The following is a 23,505-nucleotide window of genomic DNA, read 5'->3' as shown; positions in this document are numbered from 1 at the left end:
AATATAATGAGATTTACAAAAATTTAGTTTTATGAAAAGATTTAAATGATGAGACTGTCTTGAAAGATTTTGCATATGGGATTAAAGTCAAAAATGTATGTCTAAAATGTAACTTTTAGTATAACGTTGAACAACATCTGGTGAAGAAAGGCTGGGATAGGTTGAATGTGCCCTCAGAGGTTATTGAAAGCCTTGCAGCTGCACAATGCACAAGTTGGAGCTGACATTTCTGAATACCGTCAGAATATATGGAATTGCAAAACTGAGATGTGATAAAAGGCCTTCTTACAGTCAGCAGAGGATGATGAAGACCAGCTTTTTTCTTTTCTTTTTTAAATATGTGCCTTAGCTGGAGGAAGTAGCTTTGCTGGAAGAATGTAAAATGATACTGAAATAACTGGCAGCATGGCTGATGTTGATGCTGTGTTTGGCTTATGTTGCATTTTCTTGTCTTATTAGTGCTGTGATTTCGGAAGACCCGCGAGCACTTTGTGGATACTAATAGTGATCTGAAGAAAGCAGTTATCGGCTACCCTTACATGCTGTTATTTTAAATTGATCGAGAACCAAAAAAATTAATTTATGCCTGGAAAATGCGCTTGAATTTGTCACTTTACCACATTGATTTTGTTGATTCTGCTCATATGTTTGGTCTAGAATTATTACTATGATTGTTTCTTGGTTTTAGGATCATTTTATCAGGCGGTTGTTCATCACTACACCCAGGATGTCGCCATGCTCAGCAGGACACAGCTTAGACAATACTTTGAAGTAGGATAAAGTACAACTACAGCTATGAATCTGTATATACATAAATCTGATTATGTAGTCTCCTTATGAACACTTGCTCAATAAAGTATGTTAAAATAAAAATGGTTGTGTTTCATTAATTACAACCGCATAAAACTATTCCTAGCTATTAAAGAAAATGCACTTGTGGCATGTGTTTGATGATTACATGGGACCGGCCTTCACAGACGATTACATTGCATGTGGATAACTGATTTAACAGACAATTTCAGTGTAACCAAAATTATTTTGAGGTAATATTACTTTAATTTATTCTCACCGTGTAGGTTTATATATGTTATAAATTATAACATAACGTAAATTATTGGCTTTGTGTGGTTTACTATATCCAGATGTTTAAACTTTGCTCCTCATCTCCACTAGATGGCAGTACTGGGACAAGCCACTCGCGGCGCTGTCTTTTGTGTTAGCAACCATCGTTTACTGCGAGCCAGCTTAAACACCAAAACAACGGGCATCTGTCTGTTCGCTGGACAGCAGGAGTCGGGTCGATACTTTTAAAAGGCGTCGTTGTTAGCTAGCAACGTTTCCTATTAGTGTAGTGGTGGAGGTTTCGAGGCATACGTCTGTAATTACATTATGATTAATTACTGTTAGGAATGACTTATCCAGGTAGATTCTGCAGCCGCTGACGATTGCGCATCTGGATTTGGCTGAGCCGCTATTGCTAGCTGGCGAACAAGCTAGCAGACCACCGTGTTGAAGTCAGAGCTGTCCTCTGCAGGGATTCCGAATCAGTGGCTACTAGCTAATTTAGCTGGCTGCCAGCCTACAGCACTTACTAACGATAAGTTAGCTAATGTGGTAGCTAGCATTAAAGGGTCGCCGAAAATGTAAATTGCCATGAAGCCAAAGAGACGGGAACTGGTGAGTACGATTATGCAAACGTACAAACTAACCAGCTAACGGCCTCTGGCCATTAACGGTATTCAGTTAGCTAGCTTATGTTAGCAGCCCTTTACGTTAGCTTTGTTGTGATAGCCTGCGTATAGCCTCTTGTTGCCGACACTGGGTCGTTTATCCTTGATTGCTCGTTGATTATAAGAAATGCAATCAATAACCGCCACGTCAGTGTATAGCATTATTTATGTATAGCGCTACATGTGTAAAACATTGCTGTTTTGTTTGTTGGATCGGTGCACTGGTCTCGTTAGTGTGTGAGCTAGCGTTACTGTACATCGTAATAACGTAAACAGTGTTAGCTTCATCATAAACTGTATTTTTCAGAGGCTGCATCTGAGTCACGTAATGCACACCAGACATTGTAACGTGTCCGCCTTTACGTCTGTTAAATTCTGCATCTTAAAAGGCATTGCAGTTTACACAAGAGTCATGCATACTTAAGATGCAATCTTGCAGTGGGATCAGGCAGCGACAGAGATCTACGTAAACGGACAGAGGACTGCAAGGGCCACACGATTTTTTTTTCTATAGAAATAATTCTCTACATCCTGACGGCACATTTCCTATGTCTTGTGTGGTAGATCAAGTGCTTGAACCAATTGACATTTAGAAGGTTTGTCCACATTTGCTCCACAACGCTGCTGCGTATTTCTGGTGGTGATGTATCGATTAGGACCTACACCAAATGATTTTCTTTCGCCTTTTGATTTCCATAATTCAGGCGGTGCCAGTGATGGCCTCCCCTCTCCCTCTCTCCTTCATCCTGGTGGTTCTGCTGTTGGCTGAGTCACCTGCATGCCAGGCAGGGGACTGTAAAGGCCACAGGCAGGTGCTGAGGGGACCACCAGGCTATGTCACAGATGGGCCAGGAAACTACTCTGTCAATGGGAACTGCGAGTGGCTTATCAAAGGTATAATAAATTAAAATTGTGCACAGGGAAGTTTGAGATGAAACAAGCAACTCACAGCCAATTGTCATTATCCTGAAGCTGTATGCACACAATGCACTGTTACCCTGAACTTTTCCAGGCATGAGCTGGACAACCTGTATATGTTAACGGAAATGTACAAATCAGGTGAATCAGACATTAACCAAATTTTAACCTGCCAGCTCCCTAGTACAATGTCTGTGTAATGTCCAACTGAGCCAAAATAGAGCAGGTCACTCTTTGGAGAATTCACAGCCAGCAAGTGGGCGTGTTGTTGACTTTGCAGTGTGTTGCAGCTTGATAGTCTTTTCTGCTCGCCTGTATTGCGTTTCACTCTTTTGTTGATATTGCGTATTCGTCCAAATACATGTCGTAATGATATCAATGCAAAAACAGTTGTGGTTACGGATGGGTCCTCCTCTTCTGGCGGCACCCCTCACTTAAACCAAATGGAGTTTTCAAGTAGGGTGAGACATGTCTGACGCAAACAACCACCTGTTGTGTGCTACATGTGTGAAAGGCCAACTCAGAACAAAGTCTGGACCTTATTCTCTGGAGTTCATATGAGAAGGTGGCTTGATATTTCCCACATTTTTTAAAATATCTTTCAGCTCCCAGCAACAGTCACCGCATTGTCTTAAACTTCACCTTCATGGACACAGAGTGTACCTATGATTACCTGTTTGTGTATGATGGAGACTCCTACCAGAGCCCCCTCCTAGCCAGTCTGAGTGGCAACACCCTGCCTCAACCTATTGAAGCCAAGTCTGGAAAGGTAACCAATTAAGACATGATGAAAGAAACTCTGAAGCTTTCAAACCATCACAAATTTGAACTTTGTGCCTGTTATTTAATTTCCTTTTTCCAGATGCTGCTCCATCTCTTCAGTGATGCTAATTACAACCTCCTGGGCTTCAATGCAACCTACACTTTCTCTTTGTGCCCTGGAGCCTGTGGGGGTCACGGTCGCTGTGATCCCTCTACATCAAAATGCCACTGCCATCAGGGTTGGGGAGGAGCAGCTTGTACAACCCCCATGTGCTCCCAGGCTTGTTCTGTGAATGGCCAGTGTGACAAGGTAAAACTAGGGAGAGGGAAAGTTTAATGAACACACAAAGTAAACAGTCTTCAGCCAAAGGGTCACTCACCCTTCCTTGAATAAGCCTTAATTATTCCGGTATTAGAATTTATTGAAGTATTGATTAATGGTCTTAAGCTATTCTTATTCTCCATGTTTTGTCTCAGAAAGGAGAACGCTGTGTGTGCAACCCAGGCTTCATGGGTCACAGCTGCCAGCTTGGTTTCCATGATGACAGTGGGGCAGGGCAGTGGTGGCGTGTGAGTGAGGAAAACCCCTACACACCTCCCAGGACAGGTTCTGCTGGTGTATACCTCTCCGCAACTGGAGCCATGTACTTGTTTGGCGGTGAGAGTGACATACTCTAAATTTCCACTGATGTTGTTTTGATATTGAATGATCAAAACCACCTTCCACCCCCTTTTTTAACACAAGCATGGTTTTACGTTAAAGATCATTCATTCATTTATTGAATTCTAACTTGCAACACTGTTTATCACTTCAAGATTTGAATCAACAGCACCAATATTGCTGACTTTGTTTTGGCTATGGTCCCTTAATTGACTTTTACTCTTCTGTATTATCTGACTGTGTTTTTGTTGATTAATGACGAGTGTATCTGTCATTATTACTTCTTTTCCCCCAGGGTTTGACCTGAACAGAGCTCTTGGTGACTTGATCAAATATAACTTTACATCAAACCAGTGGGAAAGCAGGTCTTATGGTCACTCTCCTGTAAGTTGTTTGTGGATAATTGCATGAACACACACACCTGCTCTTGCATCCTCTTTACTTGTGCTCTTGCACAGAGGTTGGTTACCATCAACCTTCTGCAGTAACCTGATCCTTTAAATGTCATGTAAACAAGAAACCATGTTTCCTTAATCAGCATAATGTATTCAGAGAAACCCTGTAAACACAGCTAGAACTCTGTTGGAGAAACCTAATGTCTTTGTATAGGGATAAAAGGACACAAAAGTAAGGACGGTACAAGTAAGTGTAGCAAAAAGGTGAACAGTAGAGCTTTTGTAAAATACAAATGCGCATTGTTTTCATTACGGAGCCTGTCCTCTCTCTGTGTTGTCAGTCCAGATACCCTAATGAAAAAACTCCCCAGGCAGCATCATATGTCAGATACTTCAAATATGCCTTAAGTGTGTGAATGTACTGTAGCTTTTATAGTACTCAGGTTATTGCACTGCATCTTATTGTGTTATCCTACTTTTTGATTTCTAACAATTACCTGTTTTGCATGAACATGTAAACACAATCAATGTTAATATCAATTCTCCCTTTTAATATTTTACATCTCCTTTTCATTCACTTCTTTCTTGCACTGTTTGGCCCTCCTATGTTGTCAGGTGGCTCGTCATTCCCACACAGCAGTAGAATGGACGGGTAATATGGTTATCTTTGGAGGAGAACTAGCCAACGGCTCCCTGGCCAGTGATGTCTGGATGTATCGGCCACTCCAAGATGACTGGCAACAGCTTGGCTTTTCAAATTCACATGGTGCTCCTAAACTGGCCAACCACGCTGCCGCTGTAGTAGACAGTTATCTTTATGTATTTGGAGGTGGGTTTACATTGTAACTGTGCAGTCTGTGTTTGGATTGGCAAACATTTATTCGTTGAGAAATAAGTTGTACTTAAGCAGCATCTTTCTTTTTTTCTCTCCTTATTTCCCAGGTCGCACTGAGGAGGATATGTTTTCCTCTTCTCTGTATCGGTTTGGCCTGCATGGCTCTGGACGGTGGGAGACTGTTCAGCCCACTGGTGGGAAGCCCCCAGCCACCGCTGGCCACTCGATGGTGTTCCACAGCCCATCTAGGACACTGCTGGTTTACGGAGGCCACAGGCCTACCACTGCCAGGTACACACCCTCTCACACATGAGCATGATGTACAGTAACACACACACAGCCAGTAGGAAATGAAAAGAGAGAAAATACGGACTGTAACGTGTGTGTCAACATTTTAAACTCACTTCTCTATTTGTGGTTGTTAATGAGGAAGGGGAACAGTTTCCTATTTTTGAGAGATCTTTGTTTTTTTGGGGACTGCAGATGTGACATTTCCCTCTGTTCCTTCACACGTAGCATGAATTGAGTTTACCAAATAATTTTACGAAGTGTTCCCAAGTCCATGTCGTTACATCCTTTATACGGTCATGTGTTCACAAAGTGTTGAACCTCGCTCCATCCTTGCTTGTGAACGACTGAGCCTTTCCAGGATGCCCCTTTCACACCCAATCATGAGACTATCACCTGTTACCAATGAACCTATTTACCTGTGGAATGTTCCAAACAGCCCTTTTTGGAGCGTTCCACAACTTTCCCAGACTTTTGTTGCATCTGTCCCAACTTGTTTGAAATGTGCTGCTGCATCAAATTCAGAATAAACAGATATTTACTAAAATCAATGACTTTTTAAGAATAAGCCAACACGTAAATAAAAAAGCGTACTTCATCATTTATAGATACTTAAAGTACCTTATTTTTCTAAGGTTTAGTGTGAGGGTGAACAACACCGACGTGTTCCACGTGGACAGGCGGTTTTGGACATCATTCCGTTCCCGTTTCCCAGCGACAGGCCCCAGAGAGAGAGCTTTCCACTCAGCAACCGTCATCGGAAACTACATGGTAGTCTACGGTGAGCATTGAGAAAATTAGCAGACATAATCCATTTTAATCAGTGCAGTCCTGTGTATATTTATCTATCTTCTTCTTGCCTTTCTCTCCCAGGGGGGAATGTGCATATACACTACCAAGAGGAGAAGTGCTATGATGAGGAGATCTTCTTTTACCATCTGGGCTGTCACCAATGGGTGTCTGCTGGGGAGAGATGGTCACTCAGTGAGTTTCTGTAGACTGTCTTCTATCGCAACTCTCACACAGGTGGTTGTAACTTGTGTACCTGCACCTACAGTGCTAACAATACATTGATGTTTTTCTTAGGTGGTGATGCTGTGAGGGGACGTTACTCGCATGTTGCTGCTGTGATGGAGGGACGAGTGCTGCTGGTTGCTGGAGGTTACAGTGGTGTTGCCCGAGGAGACTTGGTGGCTTACAAAGTTCCACTGTTTGTCAGTAGCGATCAAGGTGACAGGGTGAGTCAAAGTGTCGTAAAACAAGAGATCAGGAAGTCATATCATAATCATATCAAGTTAAGCTGTGCAGAGACTTATGTGAAAAAGGATGAGAACATTGTGTTGAAGAAGAGCTAGGGATAAAAAATTGTTGTGAAAAACCTCTGTGTGTATGTGTGTTGCCTTTCCAGGACGCTGTTTGTGCAGAGGCGCTAGATGAAAGTATGTGCCTTAAGAACCCAGAGTGCAGCTGGTGTGAAGGCCGCTGTCGAGAGTACCAGCCCACTAATCCGGTAACACTTCCCTTTGCACTACCATATGGTTTTTGTATCTGTTCCCATATTGTGAGACAACGAAAACATTTGTTTCACTTTTATGTGTCAGTATAAATATCAGTCAGGATTACTATTGCAATGTACGATCCCTGTTTTGCATCCACAGTGTGGCAGTACTGGTTGCCTGGGCCTGGCTCGCTTCCTGTCTGATTGCCAGTCATGTCTGGTGTTCAGTGGCACTCCAGCTTTTCTGGCCCGTGCCCCTGGGGAATTTGGCTGGTGTGTTCAGAATGAGTCCTGCCTACCAGTGTCAGGTGAGACCCAGGGAGGGAGGAAGGAGGGCAGAAGAGAAGGGCTAAGCCTCAGACTGAAAAAGGGATGTTTGGACTTGACATGGGAGGGACTAGACTCATGTTGGGCGTGTTTCCGAGATCGAGCACAGTGACTTGACTACACTCTGCTGAGATTGGATGGGCTACTCAGACCACGTTTTGACCCGCCCGTCCAATCGCATATGTCCTTTGCTGCAGCGAGGTCATGTCGTTTTACTCTTTTTGAACACACGTCACACAAAAGTCGCAGATCAGACTTTCAGTACAGTAGTACACTTTAGGAAACTGCTGTATTATGAGATTTTCAGAGGTCAGATGTGTTCTTTGTGTGCTGACCTCTCCCTCTCGGTCTCACAGAGCGAAGTGCGTGCCGTGTGGACCAGATCTCAGGGGCGTACGGCTGGTGGGGGGAGCGTACCCTTTTCCTAACCTCCCTCCACTCCTGTCGCACCGAGAACTATGTCCCGGGACTGCACCTGCTCACCTTCCAGCATCCCCGCAACGACTCCCAGCCTGACAAGGTACGGAGTCCAAATCTCAAGTGCTAACTGTACTAGTTGTGGTTGTAACTACTTCCCTCTCTGCTTATACTTATCCCTCCTTCCTTCCTCCAACATTGCTGTGACACTTTGATTCCACTGCAGTTCTCCAACTTGAATATTGTGATTGTTTCTCTTTTATTGTTCATTTTTGCCTTGTGCTGTTGGCTTTTTAACTTCTTGACTCCAATCCTCACTTCTCTTTCTTTGTTCTCTTTCACTGTCTGTTTTGCAATTGGCTAGTAGAGAAGATTGCCTTTTAAAGTAGTTTGTCAGACTTGTGGAGCAGTTTGTAGAGAATAGTGCTTCTGTTGATGTGTTTCCACTTCCATCCATCCTCCACTATCCTCCATCCTCACCACCCCTTCGCCAGGTGTCCATCCTTCGCAGCACCACCATCATCCTTAGCCCCACCACAGAAATGGACGTAGCCCTACAGTTCAGGGGCTTCATCCACCCATTGTGGGGAGCCCCTCCTCCTGCACCCGCTCCCACCGAGACTGTCTCCATGTGGGCTCGCATCCAGAGGCTCCACTTTGAGGCTCGAATGGCATCCGGGCCTAACTCCAGCCAGCTGGTGAGAGAAAGTGCACACACATACACACAGATTGTGTTTTTGTTTATTATTATTCTAATGTTAAAACAAATTGCTTATCTGAAATTGGAAAGTACTGACAGGCAATATGTCCAAAATATTAAAAACTTTCTGGTCATGGGTTTGGCGAAGATGAGCTTCAAGATAAATGTGAAAATATTTCCGCTCTACATCCTGTTTTCCCACTGCTGTTTCTCTGATTACCGCCCTCACTCGAGCTCCTCTTCTGATATTTTCACATCTAATACTGGGAATTAAGGGTTTAATTTGACCCACCCCCCAGGTTGGTGGTGATTGTTGGAACAGTGGAAAGACCTACCAATACTCTGTAAATAGAGTCTGGTAACAATGGCGATAGAGGCTGTTTTTGGTTAAAGAAAAAGAATCTTATCTCGCTCAGTATTGGACCAATTTCAAAAATTGTTGTCTCCATTAGTCACTTGGACACAAAAACTGGGGTCCATTAGCACAGATGATATTTGACTGGAATTTCTCCCATTTGTTCATGTGGAATGACATTGAGACTATTGGAAGGCAAGCATCCCCACAGGAGTAACTGGTGTAGAGTAAATAACCCTGTATAGCTGCTATAGCCTGGATTGGGTCTGTGTTTGCTCAAAATTTCATCTACCTTACTTGACTGCAAGACTGTGTGTCTTGTGACAGTTTTAATGATTTAGTGCTGGATCCCCCAAAAGCAAATACTTACAATAATTTATTTGAATGAGGACCAATGTTGCAATAATTTGTGATCATGTATGTTTTTTATTTAAATTCACTGTTATGATGCAACATTTCTGGAATGCTATTTGAATTCAGAAATTACTGTCAAACAGTTATCCCCTGTTTAAAATTAAATGGCCAGTGTTACTTATTGCCATTTTCCTTAACTTTTCTCCACATTTTCTTCATCTCTAATTCTCTTTGCATCTTTCAACAATCGGAACAGGAGGTGGTGGGTCGTTGGGCAGCCCAGCAGGAGAAGGAGTTGAAGCTGCTGTCTCGCACAGATGGGAGTAGACTGTTCTCCAACCTGACCAGGGGCAACCATTACCTTGTTCAGGCTGAGGGCTACCTTAACAACTCAGGCTCGGGACAGACCAGTGAGATGGCCCTGATTTGGAACAGAACTTTGCCTGGAGGAAGTGTGAGTACTGGCACTGTTTGACCTGTGCTTCTCTACAAACACAAAGAAGTTTAACCTACATAAACAGTTGGTTGTGTACATTTCTGCCATTTTATGCACAATGAGTTTCCTTCAGTAGAAACAAAGTATCTTACCTCATATCCTCTTTTCTCTGTAATCTCCTTCTAGGAGATCTCCTTCCTGTTCTTGGAGCCTTACCGCTCAGGTTCCTGCTCGGGGTACATGTCTTGTCTGGCCTGTCTGTCAGACCAGTCTTGTGGCTGGTGCCCATCTCTGTCCCGCTGCCTGCTGCGAGACAGCGAAGACCTGGAGCCCTGCCCTGAGGGAGAGAAGGGGGAAGGCAAGGGAGAAGGTCAGCGCCATCTGCTGCTTGCACCCCAGCACTGCACCTTGTGTGAAGAGTACAGAGACTGCTCCGCTTGCACTCAGGTACGTCACAGATGACAAAAGGTTTTAACATAGAGTGTTACTCTGCTGCTGATAATATATAGATTAATTTAGAGCCACTGTATTCCTGACTCATGCAAAGCAAACTTTGGCCGTAGGACCCTTATTGTGAGTGGCAGATAAACTCCAGCAAGAAAGGCGACTACCAGTGCAGTCGACGGGGAAGACTAGATGGATCCATACGTGACCCAAGAGGGTGTCCTAAAGTCTGCAACCAGTGAGCTGAAAAACTATATTTTTAAAACAGATAATTACAGATAATGCGTGATTTCAACAACAACCTACAACTCAACCTCACTGTCATCCCCTCTCTGGTCATCATCTTTGTCTTGCGAAGGAGAAGGTCGTGTGGTGAGTGCCTCTCTAACTCCAGCCAGTGTGCATGGTGTGAGTCAGCCCAGGCCTGCTTCTATTTTGCCGCCTACCTCACAAAATACCCCTATGGAGAGTGCAGGGACTGGTATGACAGGTAAAATGAGGACCTTTTTAAGACTTTTTTTGCTTTGTTTTAGCTGAGCATTAACACATAATAACTGTTTGCAGTTGCACATACAATTACCTGCTTTCCCGTTTTGGTGATTTCAACTTGAACACGCACAGCAGTACACTCATATTTCTTGAACAAAAACAAGACTATCAACTAAATAAAAAAAAAAAAGCTGTGCGAGTGCAATTAGGGATATTTTGTCAGTCAAATGAACCTGAGATCGATAATCTAATTCTCATTCTTAATTCTCCTACTCGTCAGTGTTCATTCAGTTCCCCAGTGTAAGCAATGTTCAGCTTTAAACACGTGCACTGACTGCTTGCGGACATTCCAGTGTGGCTGGTGTGGTGACTACAACAATCCCACAATTGGAAAGTAAGTATGACTAACATAATACTTTGACAAGTGCACTGTACAGAGAAAACTACACATTGTTCCAACAGGCTTGATTTGAATGACTGACTAAAAATAGTTTTTATAATCAAATAGCTCATATGTAAATATTTATTGTTTTTATTGTGATTATCTTGTATTTATTTCCAACCATTTCTTTTAGATGTTTGAGGGGAGACTGGGCAGGAATGGACGATCCCTTGGTGTATAACTGCAGCGTGGCTGTGGCTGAAGCACGGGCTGCAAAGTATGATATCTCTTTTTAGATTTTCATGACTTGATTCAGTAAGCTGTTGGAATGACTTTATGACTTTTGACCCTCTACATATGGATCCATAGATGTATTGAGTATACTGGTCTAACTTCACGCCTCCTACTCCCCCAGCCCTGAGCCACAGACGTCTGCCCCGCCTCGACCCCTGGAAATGGAAATGGAGCTGGAGCACTTGGATGACGAAGAGCAAGACGCAATCTGGTCCTACCCCTCCTGCCCTGATGTAGAGGAATGCAGGCTAGGTCTCCACAACTGTCACCCCTGTGCCACCTGCATCAACACTCCCACCTCCTACGAGTGCCACTGTGAGAGAGGATATACAGGAGATGGCACGCTGCACTGCAACCAGACGTAAGAGTCTTCACCTCGAAATGTGTTCTCATCTTTCCACACTCACAACCTAAAAATCTTTTTCACCTTTCCCATGTAGTCATCAGGATTGCTTTTGTAAATTTGGAAAAAAGGACATTTCACACCCCCTTCTCCCTAATAATTCCCCCCACCCACAGGTGCTACAATGAGTGTCGTGAGGGCCAATGTAGTGGCAGCCCACGGTTTGAGTGTGAATGTTCCCTTGGCTGGACGTCTGACCCGGCCACTCTGGTTCTCAGTGGTGTTGAATGTGATGTGGATTGTGGCTGCAACTTCCATTCCACGTGTATCACTGCACCAGGGATCTGTGACGAATGCCAGGGTGAGACCTAATTATATGCCTTACTTCAATAGTTTTTATCTGGCATCTTTTTTTGCTTAACTCATACTGAACCATGCCAGTTTATGAGGTAGAATCATACATTTCGTATAACTGAATTGCAAGTGTTGAAAGATGCCCTGCTGACATTCTTCCTCTGTCTGTCAGATTGGACTACAGGGCCCCACTGTGAGCACTGCCGTCCAGGCAGCTTTGGTTCAGCCCTGGCAGGTGGCGGTGGCTGCGTTCCATGTGAGTGTAACGGCCATGGCGACCCACTCCGAGGATACTGTCACAACCAGACAGGCCAGTGCTACTGCACCCACAACACTCAGGGACCACACTGTGAGTCCTGCCTGCCTGGTTACTACGGCGACCCCAGGTAAGCAGATCTTAACCATATACTTTAAGTGTGATGCAAAGTGTGTTGAAAACGGTGGAAATGTCTTTGGTTGATTTTAGTGTTTTCATGTCCTTTCTTTATGACAAATTTATCTCTAGTCTAGTCTAATAACTTTTTCTTTCAAATAGGAACAATGGTACATGCTACCGCCAGTGCCAGGGCCGTTCTGTGCTGCTCTCCTCCACCTCCTCTTCTGCCATGCCTCTCTCCTCTTCTCTGGGATGGCGAAGTGGCACAGAGGGGGAAGGAGGACTTTCGCATTGTCTGTGGGTTCTTTCTGTCACTGAGAACCTGGCACCCTGTCTTCCTAGACAGCTGTGTCCCCCTGTAGCCCTCACTCTACACCCAGACTCCCACACGCATTGTAAAGTGAGTTCAAACATGACCTGATTATACGTACAAGCACACACACAAAGCAACACGTTAGCTGTGTTATAGCATGAATTCTCAGTTTAGTATTACTGTCTCCTTACATTCCCTATTTTTTTTTTTTTTTGCAGAGTTCCTTTGTCTATGTGTTTGATGGCCTTCCTCGTTTCCTGGGCAATGGAGTTGTTCATTCAGATCACAACCTGATTGGGGCATTTTGTGGCACCACAAGGGTGCAACCCATCACTGTGGAGGCCACCTCAGGTATCGGTTCATATATTCATTCAGTAAAGTAATCGAGTTATAGCGGGCATTTTAACACACAGTCCAAAATCGCCTTTGACTATATTGTGCATTCTCTTTTACCACCAGGTGTGATCTCTGTCTACTTTGAGGCCAACGTGTCCTCAAACAAACCTCAAGGTTTCAATGCGTCTTTCTGGGTGCGGCGGTGTCACCAGAGCTCTGATGAGGGCGAAGAAGGGTCACCTGTGTGTCCAGGTGGAGCCCAGTGTCAAGGGGGGCTCTGTCAGTGCCCTCAGGGATATGGTGGACCCCACTGCGACCGGCCCATGTGCCCTCAGGATTGTGGAATAACGGAAGGAAGAGGATCTTGTAATATCGTAAGAATTGACAATTAATATTAGGACGTTTATGTTTGCTTTCCATGTTGCCCTTTTTACACAGGGATCAAATATTTTTGGACTATAAGCATTTTGAAGTTAAAAACGAAAGGAGAATGTTTACTGTTTACGATTAGAGTACCATAACACAGCTTCCTAGCATACAGCAAGTGGGTGAAGTCTAGCAGAGGGAACGTTAAAAATTCAAATTTACTATGACCGTTGTTGCAGAGGGGATGAGAGTTATATTATAGATAGATATTCTTGGAGGACAGTTTATTTACTTCCAACAGCTCCCTGATTTTCTTCTTAACCTTGTCTGTTTTGAGGATATCCATATGAAAAAGGTGCATTGGGTCTTTTAAGATGTGGTATACTCTCTGCCATTTGATTTGTTCTGATGTTTTAATGATAATGTTCAGCTATGACAGCTGTAAAATATAACGTATCTTGTTGATATTCATGTTACTCAGTCAGTATCACATCTTACCATTTGGTCAAGAAATTAGTACAAAACTCAGAAATGTTGAAAATGTTGAGATGAGATAACAGATTCATAGATTGCTAAACAACATGTTTCATTTGTGTCAGTCTCTGGGAGTGTGTGTGTGCTCAGACAGCTGGGCTGGCTCAGACTGCTCTGTTCCCCGGGACTCTAACAGCCTGGTCTGGGAAACGCTGCTGGACACACAACTTACAGTGGTACGGTACAACATTCAAGGAGTGAAGAAATGTTTCAGTCTGCACACCTCATGAATATCACACCCCAGCCCACACAAACACGCATTCATATCCACTGTTTCTCTTCAGAACCAGGCCCACAGGTTTCTCCACAGGATGGGCCACTCTCTGGTGTCTGGACCACAAGGCAACCTCTGGATGTATGGAGGGCTCTCTCTGTCAGAGGGCATTCTTGGAAATGTCTACAGGTAAGGCCATGTTTGCAGTTTATTAAAGAATTACTAATGTCAAGAAAATGTTTAGGGTTCCCACAGCTCCTTAAAAAGTTTTTTAATTTCTTAAAATAAAATTGTCAGTCATGGTTGCTAGCCAGCTAACAAGCCAGGGTTGAGTCAAAATGGGGAGATGCAGGTTTATTGACAGTGACAACTGGAGGATGACCAGTTTCAGAGGTGGTTGTCACCGGCAGGAAATGAAGCAAGCTGTAATTTATGTCAAAAGACTTTCACATTGGGGACCATGGGAGTTAAAGCTGTTGACTCCCACATAAGATCTGAAAAGTGGTAGTGCCTGTTTGCAAGTAGCACAGCCAAAACTTCCTTTTGACTCCCTCACAACTTCTCAGTAGTCAACATTTAGCAATTTTGTGTTTCCAGAAACACAAAGGGCTGAGGTGCTGTGGGTTCGTCACACAGTGAGCAGGCACCGTTCATTCAACTCAAAAGATAACATTTTACTCCATAAATTTTCTCTTTTCAAAGAGATTATTTAGACATTTTTGGGAATCATATTTGTTGAGGTCTTAAAAAGATTTGAACTTGACTTTAAAAACTGTGCAAGAACACTGTAGGTGTTATCATGCTGTATGTATATCGCACTGTACTGTCTATACTGTATGTGCATAATAAGACATTGTGTCCCTGGTTGGTTTAGATATTCTGTGTCAGAACACCGTTGGACCCAAATGTTGACAAGCTCTGTGGAAGAGGGCTCGACTCCTAGCTCTCGCTATCACCACGCTTCTTCACTGCTGACTAGTCACGAGTCTGGTTCTGGAAGCCATGGAGCCAGTCACAACTTCATGTTGGTGGTGGGCGGTGTCACTCAAAACGGTGTTGCCATGGATACCTGGAGTCTAAATCTCAGCAGCTTAGTCTGGAGAGAACACACGGTTAGGATTAGGTTTATCAGATTTATTTGATGGAAATACAAAATATTCGTAAAAATTCAGTGTTTTTAATTTTTTTACCTCTTGCAAATGAAATTTTACTCCACTCTCTTTGACAGAGCTCAGTGCTGCCCCCGGTGGCGGGCCACACCTTAACTGTACGCCGAGACTCCTCCGTGCTGTTGATTGGTGGTTACTCCCCGGAGAACGGCTTCAACCACCATCTGCTGGAGTTCAGCCCTCATTCAGGAAACTGGACCATTGCCCCCCACACTGGCACACCGCCTACAGGTTTTTGAGACCTTTTGTTTTTTTTATGGTGGTAACATAGTTTTTACTCAGTAAATAAACTCATTGACTGATGCAACACTTAAGTAAGTACAAAAATAGTTACCCCACAGAGAAATTCAGTATTACTTTTTTAAAAATGTATCTACAAATGCTGCAACCCTGCTTTGCCTGGTGTGTTCTTCAATCAGGTTTATATGGCCACTCAGCAGTCTATCATGAGCAGACTGATGCCATCTATGTCTTTGGAGGCTACCGCTTTCATGTAGAGACTGTGGAGCCCTCAGGCGAGCTCTACAGTCTGTACTACCCCAACCTTACCTGGTCTCTGCTGGTCCCTTCACAGGGTAATAAGGTAATAGGCTGACCTCATCTCGACAAGCCAAGCATTAATCCTTTATCAGTCCACTGCATAAACACATTTACTCTTTCTGTATCGTCTCTTTGCCACGCAGCCCCTATCCCGTTTCTTCCATGCTGCAGCCCTGATCAAAGACACCATGGTTATTGTCGGGGGGAGGACAGAAGCAGAGGACTACAGTAACTCAGTGTCTCTGTACCAGATCAACTGTAACACCTGGATACAACCAGGTGACCATCGTAATGTCTTTGTGCAGATACAAGTGTGATCAAATCATAACTTACCGTACCATAACCTAACCAATTTTCGTTGCTTTCCTTCAGTCTCCGCTATAGGAGATCCAGTAAATCGTTCAGTGTCTCTTGCCATGACGAGCTGGGGTGGCCGTCTCTTCCTGTCAGGGGGCTTCAATGGCGTCACGCTGGGCAGACTCCTAACCCTGTCTGTGCCCTCTGACCCCTGTGCCCTGCTGCCCACACCAGAGGCTTGCAACACCACCACTGGCAGCTGTGTGTGGTGTAGGGGAACCTGTGCTTCTTCTGATACTGCTGAAAGGTAATGCATTGGCTGAATTGTTCTTGAGCTTTGAGTTATGGGCAGCTACTGAATAAAATGCATCCCACCCTCTCCATCAGAATGGGCTGCTTCACTGGCCAGTCTCCCTGTTCCCCAACCCCTCGACAGCCAGACCAGTGTCGCAGACTGAAGACCTGCAGTGAATGCCTTGCCCGACACCCCAAAACATTCTCTAGTCCTTCACAGGTAATATACAACAGCCCTGCTCTAACAGAGTCACGAGCTGAAAGAGAGACATCTCCTGTCTGTCAACTAAAATCTGTTTTGTACTGAATTTCGCAGCCTGCTCTACAGTGTAAGTGGTGCACAAACTGTCCAGAGGGCGCCTGTATCAGCAGCTCTGTCAGCTGCACTTCTGAACATGACTGTCGGATCAACCAGAGAGAGATCTTCCTGTCTAGCAACTGCACTGAGACCAGCTGTGAGGCTTCTGACTGCCCCAAGTGCACTGCTTCGGGAAAATGCATGTGGACTCGCCAGTTCAAGCGCACAGGTTTGGCCAATAAAAGTGAGGATAGTATTTTTAAGGGTGGGCAACCGCTCTTCCTGTTTTTTGCTGTTCATGACCCCCTTCAGGCCTCTAACTGCTGCCAACGCTGTTGTTTGAGCTATGGCTGGATCTCCTCCTTCTTTTTTTGTCTTTGCCATGACTCTTTTAACTGCTGGTACCTCGTGACTTTGATCTCCTGACTCAGATCTTGCTCCGTACGTGGCTCTTCTTGCTTCGGCCGCAGCTCCGTCTCTCTTGAAGAACCTCTTTTTTCTGCTCCTCTTTTTTTTTTAATTATCAGTCTGTAAGGTCTATAATTTTCAGACATTAAAGATGTCCATGTAATTGAAATTATGATTCAGTTATGATGATCACTACACCTTGTAACATTTGAATGAATTATTATTTTGAGGATAATTGTGCAGATCAAATGAAATAGCCCTTTAGATTTCATTGCTGAGTTTTGGTCATTTAGATTTAGGTCATTTTTTCTCATGAAAGTTTTCACTAAAAAACAAAACAATAAACAACAAGCAAAAAAAAACAACTTGATTTTGTTGTGATTATTCCAGGGGAGACTAGGCGCATCCTGAGCGTGAACCCCACCTATGACTGGACGTGTTTCAGCTATGCCCTGCTCAACGTCTCACCCATGCAGGTGGAGTCTTCTCCCCCTATGCCGTGCCCTCCACCCTGCCACAGTCTACATAACTGCAGTCTCTGTCTGGGTTCCAGAGGCTCTGATGGGGGTTGGCAGCACTGTGTGTGGAGCATGGCTCTGCAGCAGGTAAGACTGCCCTGCTCGAGCCTCACAGAGTATTTGGTGTGAGTTACTCAATAAAAGCATGTTCATATGCAGCTAACCTTTCTCCCCTTCCTCTAGTGCATGAGCCCATCTTTCGTGCCTTTGCGATGTGAGGCGGGTCAATGTGGTCGCCTGCTCTCTGGGGGGGATTCTTGCTCTCCCCAGTGCTCCCAGCTCACCCAGTGCTCCCAGTGCATTGCCAGGCCTCAGTGTGGCTGGTGTGCTACTCGAGGGGGAAATGGAGCTGGACGCTGCTTGCAAGGAGGACTTGATGGTGAGAAATATCTTCAGTTGATGCATTTGATAAGCTGAACATTGTCGGGAATAAACAGTTATGTGTTACATTTTTCACTTACGCTCATCTTCAGTTAATCTAAATTTCTGCTTTTCCACTCCATTCCTGTCTCCCAGGTGTGAGTGAAGGTGTTTGCCCCCTGAGAAACAGCAGTTGGTCCTTCCTCCACTGTCCAGAGGAGGATGAGTGTGCCAATGGCCATCACCACTGCAACAGCACCCAGGACTGCCACGACTTAATGCAGGGATACCACTGCACCTGCAAACAGGGTTACATACTCAGCAGGTAAGATGAGGAGTCAGCACGTATGCCTCAGGCACTGAATACACAAGGATGGTTTAAAGAATACTGGATTGCTTTTCATGGTAACTGGACAGGTTTACCCAAAGCTCCTCTTCTTGTTTGTCTCCTATACAGTGTTTCTGGTCAGTGTGAGCCAGTGTGTGCGCAAGGCTGTGTGAACGGGACATGCGTGTCCCCAGGAGTGTGCCAGTGTCACTTTGGATTTGTGGGGGATAACTGTTCCTCACAGTGCAGCTGCAACAAGCACAGCAACTGCGCTGGTGTTAGCAAACCAGATGTTTGCCTTGAGTGCCACAATAACACTATAGTAAGTGCTTATAGTGAAACACATGCAAGGACTGGAGACACAGTTTTTCCACGTGACCAGAGGTGATGATTTGTCCCTCCTTCATTTTCAGGGTAAGCACTGTGAGAAGTGTAAGCCTCTGTTTGTGGGCTCTGCCAAGGGGGGCGGCACTTGTCGTCCATGTCGGGAGTTTTGCAGAGGAAACAGTGCTGTGTGTTTATCCCGAGATGAACATAAGAAGGCCCTTGAGAACCCACGGCTCTTTCCTCTGGACCCGAACAGCGTAAGTGTCTGTTGTCTCTTACAAATAATCACCTGATTATTTATAAAAGCAAATGCATCAGTAGTGTGCTCTTACTCTTGTATCGTGGGAACCGCCTTTGTTCTAACTCTTTGTTAAGTTTCAGGGGTCTATCTCTCCTTGTCTCTTGATCAGATTCAGAATTGGGTGTCTGAGGGTCCCACAGAAGAGAATGCTGTGTGTGTGACTTGCCAGAACAACAGCGTCGGGGACAAGTGTGAGAGCTGCCTCAGTGGATACTTTCTGCTGCAGGGCAAGTGTGACAAGTGAGTAATGTTTGTTGCCCAGTAGTCAAAGCCTGCAAAGCCTTTATGGTTATATACAGTAAGGTAATGCTTTAAAAGGCATTTATACTGCATGTTTTGGCAGTCCCCACAATGACCATCATTTTGGAATCAGATGAATGATGATTCTTCTTTTTGCCATCAAAGGCATTTTGGTTGTCTTACAGACAAAAAATAAATGGCAGTGAGATGGAAATCTGGCTATGCATAAATTGGATGTGCCGTCACAAAAAGGCAGTCAGTAAAAATGCTGAAAGAAGCAAAAGAACAAAATTCAGATTTTTTCCTCTTTCATGTTTGGATTTTCTCCTCTTTAGTCCTCTGATTTTCTTCTTTCCTTGGTTTAAATTTTTTTGTCTTTACTATTTTGATTTTCTCCTCTACATTGCAGGTGTCAGTGTAATGGCCATGCAGACACATGTAATGAACATGATGGTACGGGTTGCCCCTGCCAAAACAACACAGAGACCTCCTCCTGTCTCAGCAGCCCTCAGAGTGACAGGAAGGACTGCTACAGGCAACAGGTATGCACATGCTAAAGGTTATTTCAAATATTCTTTCTCTGCGCTGATAAAAGCGATATTTAGAAATGAGAAGCAAGTTTGTGACTTTGTTCTATTCATTATTGGGTTTTGGGAAAATGGTATGTTTTGTGCTCTTCTGTTTAGTGTGCCAAGTGCAAAGACTCCTTCAATGGCACGCCGGTGAATGGGCGTCAGTGCTACCGTCAGTTTAATGTGGACACAGAGTGCTGCTTTGACCCCACATCCCAAACCAACTGCTTCCATGATCCCACCATTCGCAACCTGCCCAAGGGGCGCACTGTGTTTTTTGCTGCACAGCCAAAGTTCACTAACGTGGACATTCGGGTCACCATTGACGTTACCTTTGGTGAGGTGGAGGTGTATGTGTCCAACTCTCATGACACTTTCATTGTGGATGTGGACCGGTCCACAGGGATTCATACCATCAAGATTGAGGAGGAATCAGTGACTCGGGGGACAACGACTGGTGCAGATAAGGATTCACCTCCATCCCCTATAAAGGTATTTGCCAATGCCTCATCCAGTCTTGGGGGTCCTGTGCTTTCCCACAACCCACTGCAGCTGCAAGCAAAACCCCCGGGGGCAGAGAGAGAAATTAGGGAGGAACGGGCTGAGGGACTCATCTCATACATCACTGTGTGGAAACCACAGACAGTGCTGATTGTCCGCAGTGTTCGAGATCGTGTGGTCATCACCTTCCCCCATGAGGTGCACTCCCTGAAATCCAGCCGCTTCTACATTGCTCTTAGAGGTGTGGGAACAGGTGAGAGACAGGGAGAGTCCCAGGGCCTGCTGTTTCTGCGCCAAGATCAAGCCCACATCGACCTTTTTGTCTTCTTCTCTGTTTTCTTCTCCTGCTTTTTCCTTTTCCTATCTGTCTGCGTCCTGTTGTGGAAGGTTAAGCAGTTCCTGGACTTCCGTCGGGAGCAGCGTCGCCACATCCAGGAGATGACCAAGATGGCATCAAGGCCCTTTGCGAAACTCACCATATACCTTGAGCCAGAGGAGCCTCAGCTCATCTACCTCCCTTCAGCTGGTGGAGGGGTTGGGGGCAGCACTGTATCACTTGCTCATGCCCGCACAAGCAAATTAGGAGGAGTGGTGGTGGGCCAGAGGGGCAGGGCAGGAGCTGTCTCCTACAAACATGACCCAGGCTCAGGACCCACAGCCCACCACCACCATCACCTCACTCTGGGTGGCGGGGGCAACGGTGGCCAGCATCTGCCGCTGCACTACTTGAACACCCACCACTATGCCAGCAGCACAGCTGGCACCCCAGCCTCACACCATCACCACCCATCCACATACAGCGGCTACCAGCACTTTTGCCGCTCCGACCCCTTCCTCTCTCAGCTCATGGGCTTTTCCTATTCAACCTTTAAGGTCGGGCCCATCACACTGGAGCCCACAGATGATGGCATGGCAGGGGTGGCCACTGTCCTCTTCCAGCTGCCTGGGGGTGTCTTGGCTCCAAATCGTGCCTGTCTGGGCTCTGCACTGGTTACTTTGCGTCAGAACCTGCAAGAATACTGTGGCCATGGCAATGGAGGGGGTCACCCAGGGGCTGGAGCAGGGCGCAAGGGGCTGCTAGGGCATCAGCACCTGACCACTATGGCTATGTAGGGTAAGCAAAGATATAAGTTAGATAGGACAGGGATAAAAGAGATGGGTTAAATCTGTAAAATGTTTGATATATAATAAACTAATTTTTTGAAAGAAACAGCCACAAGGCAAAGACAAAGTCCAAAAGAAAGAGTTATGGCAGAGTCAGTTAACGTGAGCATTTTGAACAGAGTTGTACATACACTGTATAATGGATTATTAAGTGTCTTTTATTGTATTATGTATTGCTATACTGTATTTCATTGCTTCACATGACCAAGCCAACTGTCTCTAGAATGCACTACAACTGCTATACGTATCAACAAAATAATGTTGCATCCCGTCTGTGATCGCAAAGGAGGTATGAGCACATTGCGACAAGTCAGTCTCACACAAGACTGAAGCTGGACTGTAGTTGAAATCTTTTTCTCATTGACCAACAGAGGTGTTAAAAAAATACATCCACTCTCTATGGAACCAACATGTGCTTTATACCCCCAAAAAGTGACAATCAAAATTGCCATTGAGAACAAAAGACTTCCATTGGTTCAACATAATGTGCAAGATTTTGATTGTCCACTCAATGCAGGAAAAAAAGTCAAAGTTGCTTGTGAGATGGTTTTTATATCATTGTCAATATGAGTGATTTATAATTATAAGTCAGTATATGGCAGGCTTCTAAGCTACAGCTTTATGTTAAACAGACTCCTGAGTATCTTTTTGCATATTCATTCACCTGCTCTGTTACATTGTACTGTTTTTCATCTGCCTTGACTTCTTGCCTTGTCTGTGAGTCAACTGGCTTACACTCAATACTTGTGTTAATGGAAATGTGTGGCGCAGCTCCTGGAGGACATAACAATAACATTTGTTACATTTTGTTTCATTTTCTTTTTTTTCAAAAAAATGAAGGATATTTTCAATATTCATATTCAGTTTCTGATACTACAATAATGTAAAACACAACAGAACTCTTCCATAACAAAGAAGAAATTATGTGTCGTTTTCAAACATTTGATTACATTTTGGTGACATGAAATGTATGTTGGTGTTTGGCTAGTTGTGCTGGACTGCTTTTTTCAGGCAAGTTGCCTGCTTAGATGATTGTATTAGCCAATCATAGCTACAATTTGCAAAAAAAGAAAAAAACTGGAAAAAAATTGGATGTGGGGAAATAAAAAAACATCATGAAAAGTGATACTATATTAAAATTACAATGACAATGGAAAGAGTTGCATTTGGAAGTTCTCCTGGTGAGAGATTTTGGAAAGACTTGACAGCATTTTTATTTGCAATGAGACTGAATTACTTGTTCACTGTTTGGTGTTGACGTTAGTATTTTTTGTTTTCTCTTTGTTTTCATTTTTGCACTGCATGGAGGCAATGAGCCCCATTATTCATGTGAAACACTAAGCGGGGATGTCGTCCAGCCTCAGATGGCACACAGTGTTGTGGATGAACTCATAATGGTGCTACTGCCTTCTTATCAAATGAACAAAATCATGAGAGGTTTTGTCATGAACTGAATACTCACAGCATAGTTAAGCAAACTAGAACTCAAATAAATACTGTCTATTTATACAGCCCTCCACAAATAAGCATTGATACTGTTTTTTTTTTTTTTTTTTTTTGCTTTTTTTGTCTTGTATATGTTTTTTTTAACATACTTTATTTTTGTACATAACTTTTTCTTGCTTTCAAAGAAGGGAACAGTGTTGAGAAGAAGATTGCGTCAAGATTCTCTGTCCTGAGTCAGCTGAAATAAAGTCTGTGGAACATGATTGTGAGTGTGTTTTGTACAGGAGAGAAAACTGCCCTTAAAAGGACTGAGGATGTGACACCAAGAAAATACATGTTTACAAGAACTGGAATGGTAATACATGTAATGCTGCCTTAATGTAAACAACAATTTTTGAGATAAAAATATTTTAAAGTTAGATAATTAGGGTCAGACTTAGGAATTTCTATTTTATTGTTAAGATAATAGATAATAGAGACCTGAATTGCAAATTTCTATTTTTATTGAGACATACCCAAATTTACTGGCTTATTTGAAAAAAGCCTAGAAATTAATCACTCATTAATTGCATTCTTTGGATTTTTGGACTGTGGCTCAGATAAAGCAACACACATCACCTT

General features: G+C 44.1%; 1 protein-coding gene across 3 annotated transcripts; it reads left to right on the top strand.

Annotated features, from left to right (window-relative positions):
• The first annotated feature begins 1,290 nt into the window (after positions 1–1,290).
• On the top strand, positions 1,291–23,127 carry megf8 (multiple EGF-like-domains 8). Of its 3 annotated transcripts, none has more exons than XM_041941866.1 (44): positions 1,291–1,677; positions 2,435–2,624; positions 3,254–3,417; positions 3,511–3,720; positions 3,888–4,068; positions 4,367–4,455; positions 5,082–5,295; positions 5,409–5,592; positions 6,225–6,370; positions 6,463–6,573; positions 6,676–6,827; positions 6,998–7,099; positions 7,248–7,395; positions 7,771–7,934; positions 8,326–8,529; positions 9,497–9,694; positions 9,863–10,123; positions 10,240–10,358; positions 10,479–10,610; positions 10,890–11,003; positions 11,185–11,268; positions 11,407–11,646; positions 11,805–11,989; positions 12,155–12,368; positions 12,518–12,758; positions 12,890–13,022; positions 13,131–13,381; positions 13,973–14,083; positions 14,192–14,310; positions 14,996–15,233; positions 15,350–15,521; positions 15,710–15,873; positions 15,974–16,109; positions 16,203–16,434; positions 16,515–16,641; positions 16,738–16,948; positions 17,518–17,732; positions 17,829–18,024; positions 18,162–18,330; positions 18,463–18,655; positions 18,747–18,917; positions 19,071–19,201; positions 19,611–19,743; positions 19,888–23,127. In XM_041941866.1, exons 1-44 carry the CDS (start codon positions 1,654–1,656, stop codon positions 21,385–21,387), a joined length of 8,673 nt encoding a protein of 2,890 aa, XP_041797800.1. In that variant the 5' UTR covers positions 1,291–1,653; the 3' UTR covers positions 21,388–23,127. The 3 variants fall into 3 exon arrangements, with proteins under 3 accessions (XP_041797800.1, XP_041797799.1, XP_041797801.1); XM_041941865.1 differs by having other exon boundaries at positions 16,738–16,963; XM_041941867.1 differs by lacking the exon at positions 1,291–1,677 and adding an exon at positions 2,257–2,326 and having other exon boundaries at positions 16,738–16,963.
• Positions 23,128–23,505: the final 378 nt, after the last annotated feature.

The sequence above is a fragment of the Chelmon rostratus genome, chromosome 8 (assembly GCF_017976325.1).
Source record: "Chelmon rostratus isolate fCheRos1 chromosome 8, fCheRos1.pri, whole genome shotgun sequence".
Taxonomy (NCBI): Eukaryota; Metazoa; Chordata; class Actinopteri; order Chaetodontiformes; family Chaetodontidae; genus Chelmon; species Chelmon rostratus.
The sequence above is the reverse complement of the archived record's forward strand: the minus strand, read 5'-3'. Positions and strand labels throughout refer to the sequence as shown.

What these genes read in the sequence shown, in the direction of transcription:
- megf8 (XM_041941865.1), top strand. Translation starts at nt 1,654, where the DNA reads ATGAAGCCAAAGAGACGGGAACTG. An exon ending in AGCCAAAGAGACGGGAACTG is followed by an intron (nt 1,678 to 2,434) that starts GTGAGTACGATT and finishes TCCATAATTCAG; the next exon opens with GCGGTGCCAGTGATGGCCTC. An exon ending in CTTGCAAGGAGGACTTGATG is followed by an intron (nt 18,025 to 18,161) that starts GTGAGAAATATC and finishes CCTGTCTCCCAG; the next exon opens with GTGTGAGTGAAGGTGTTTGC.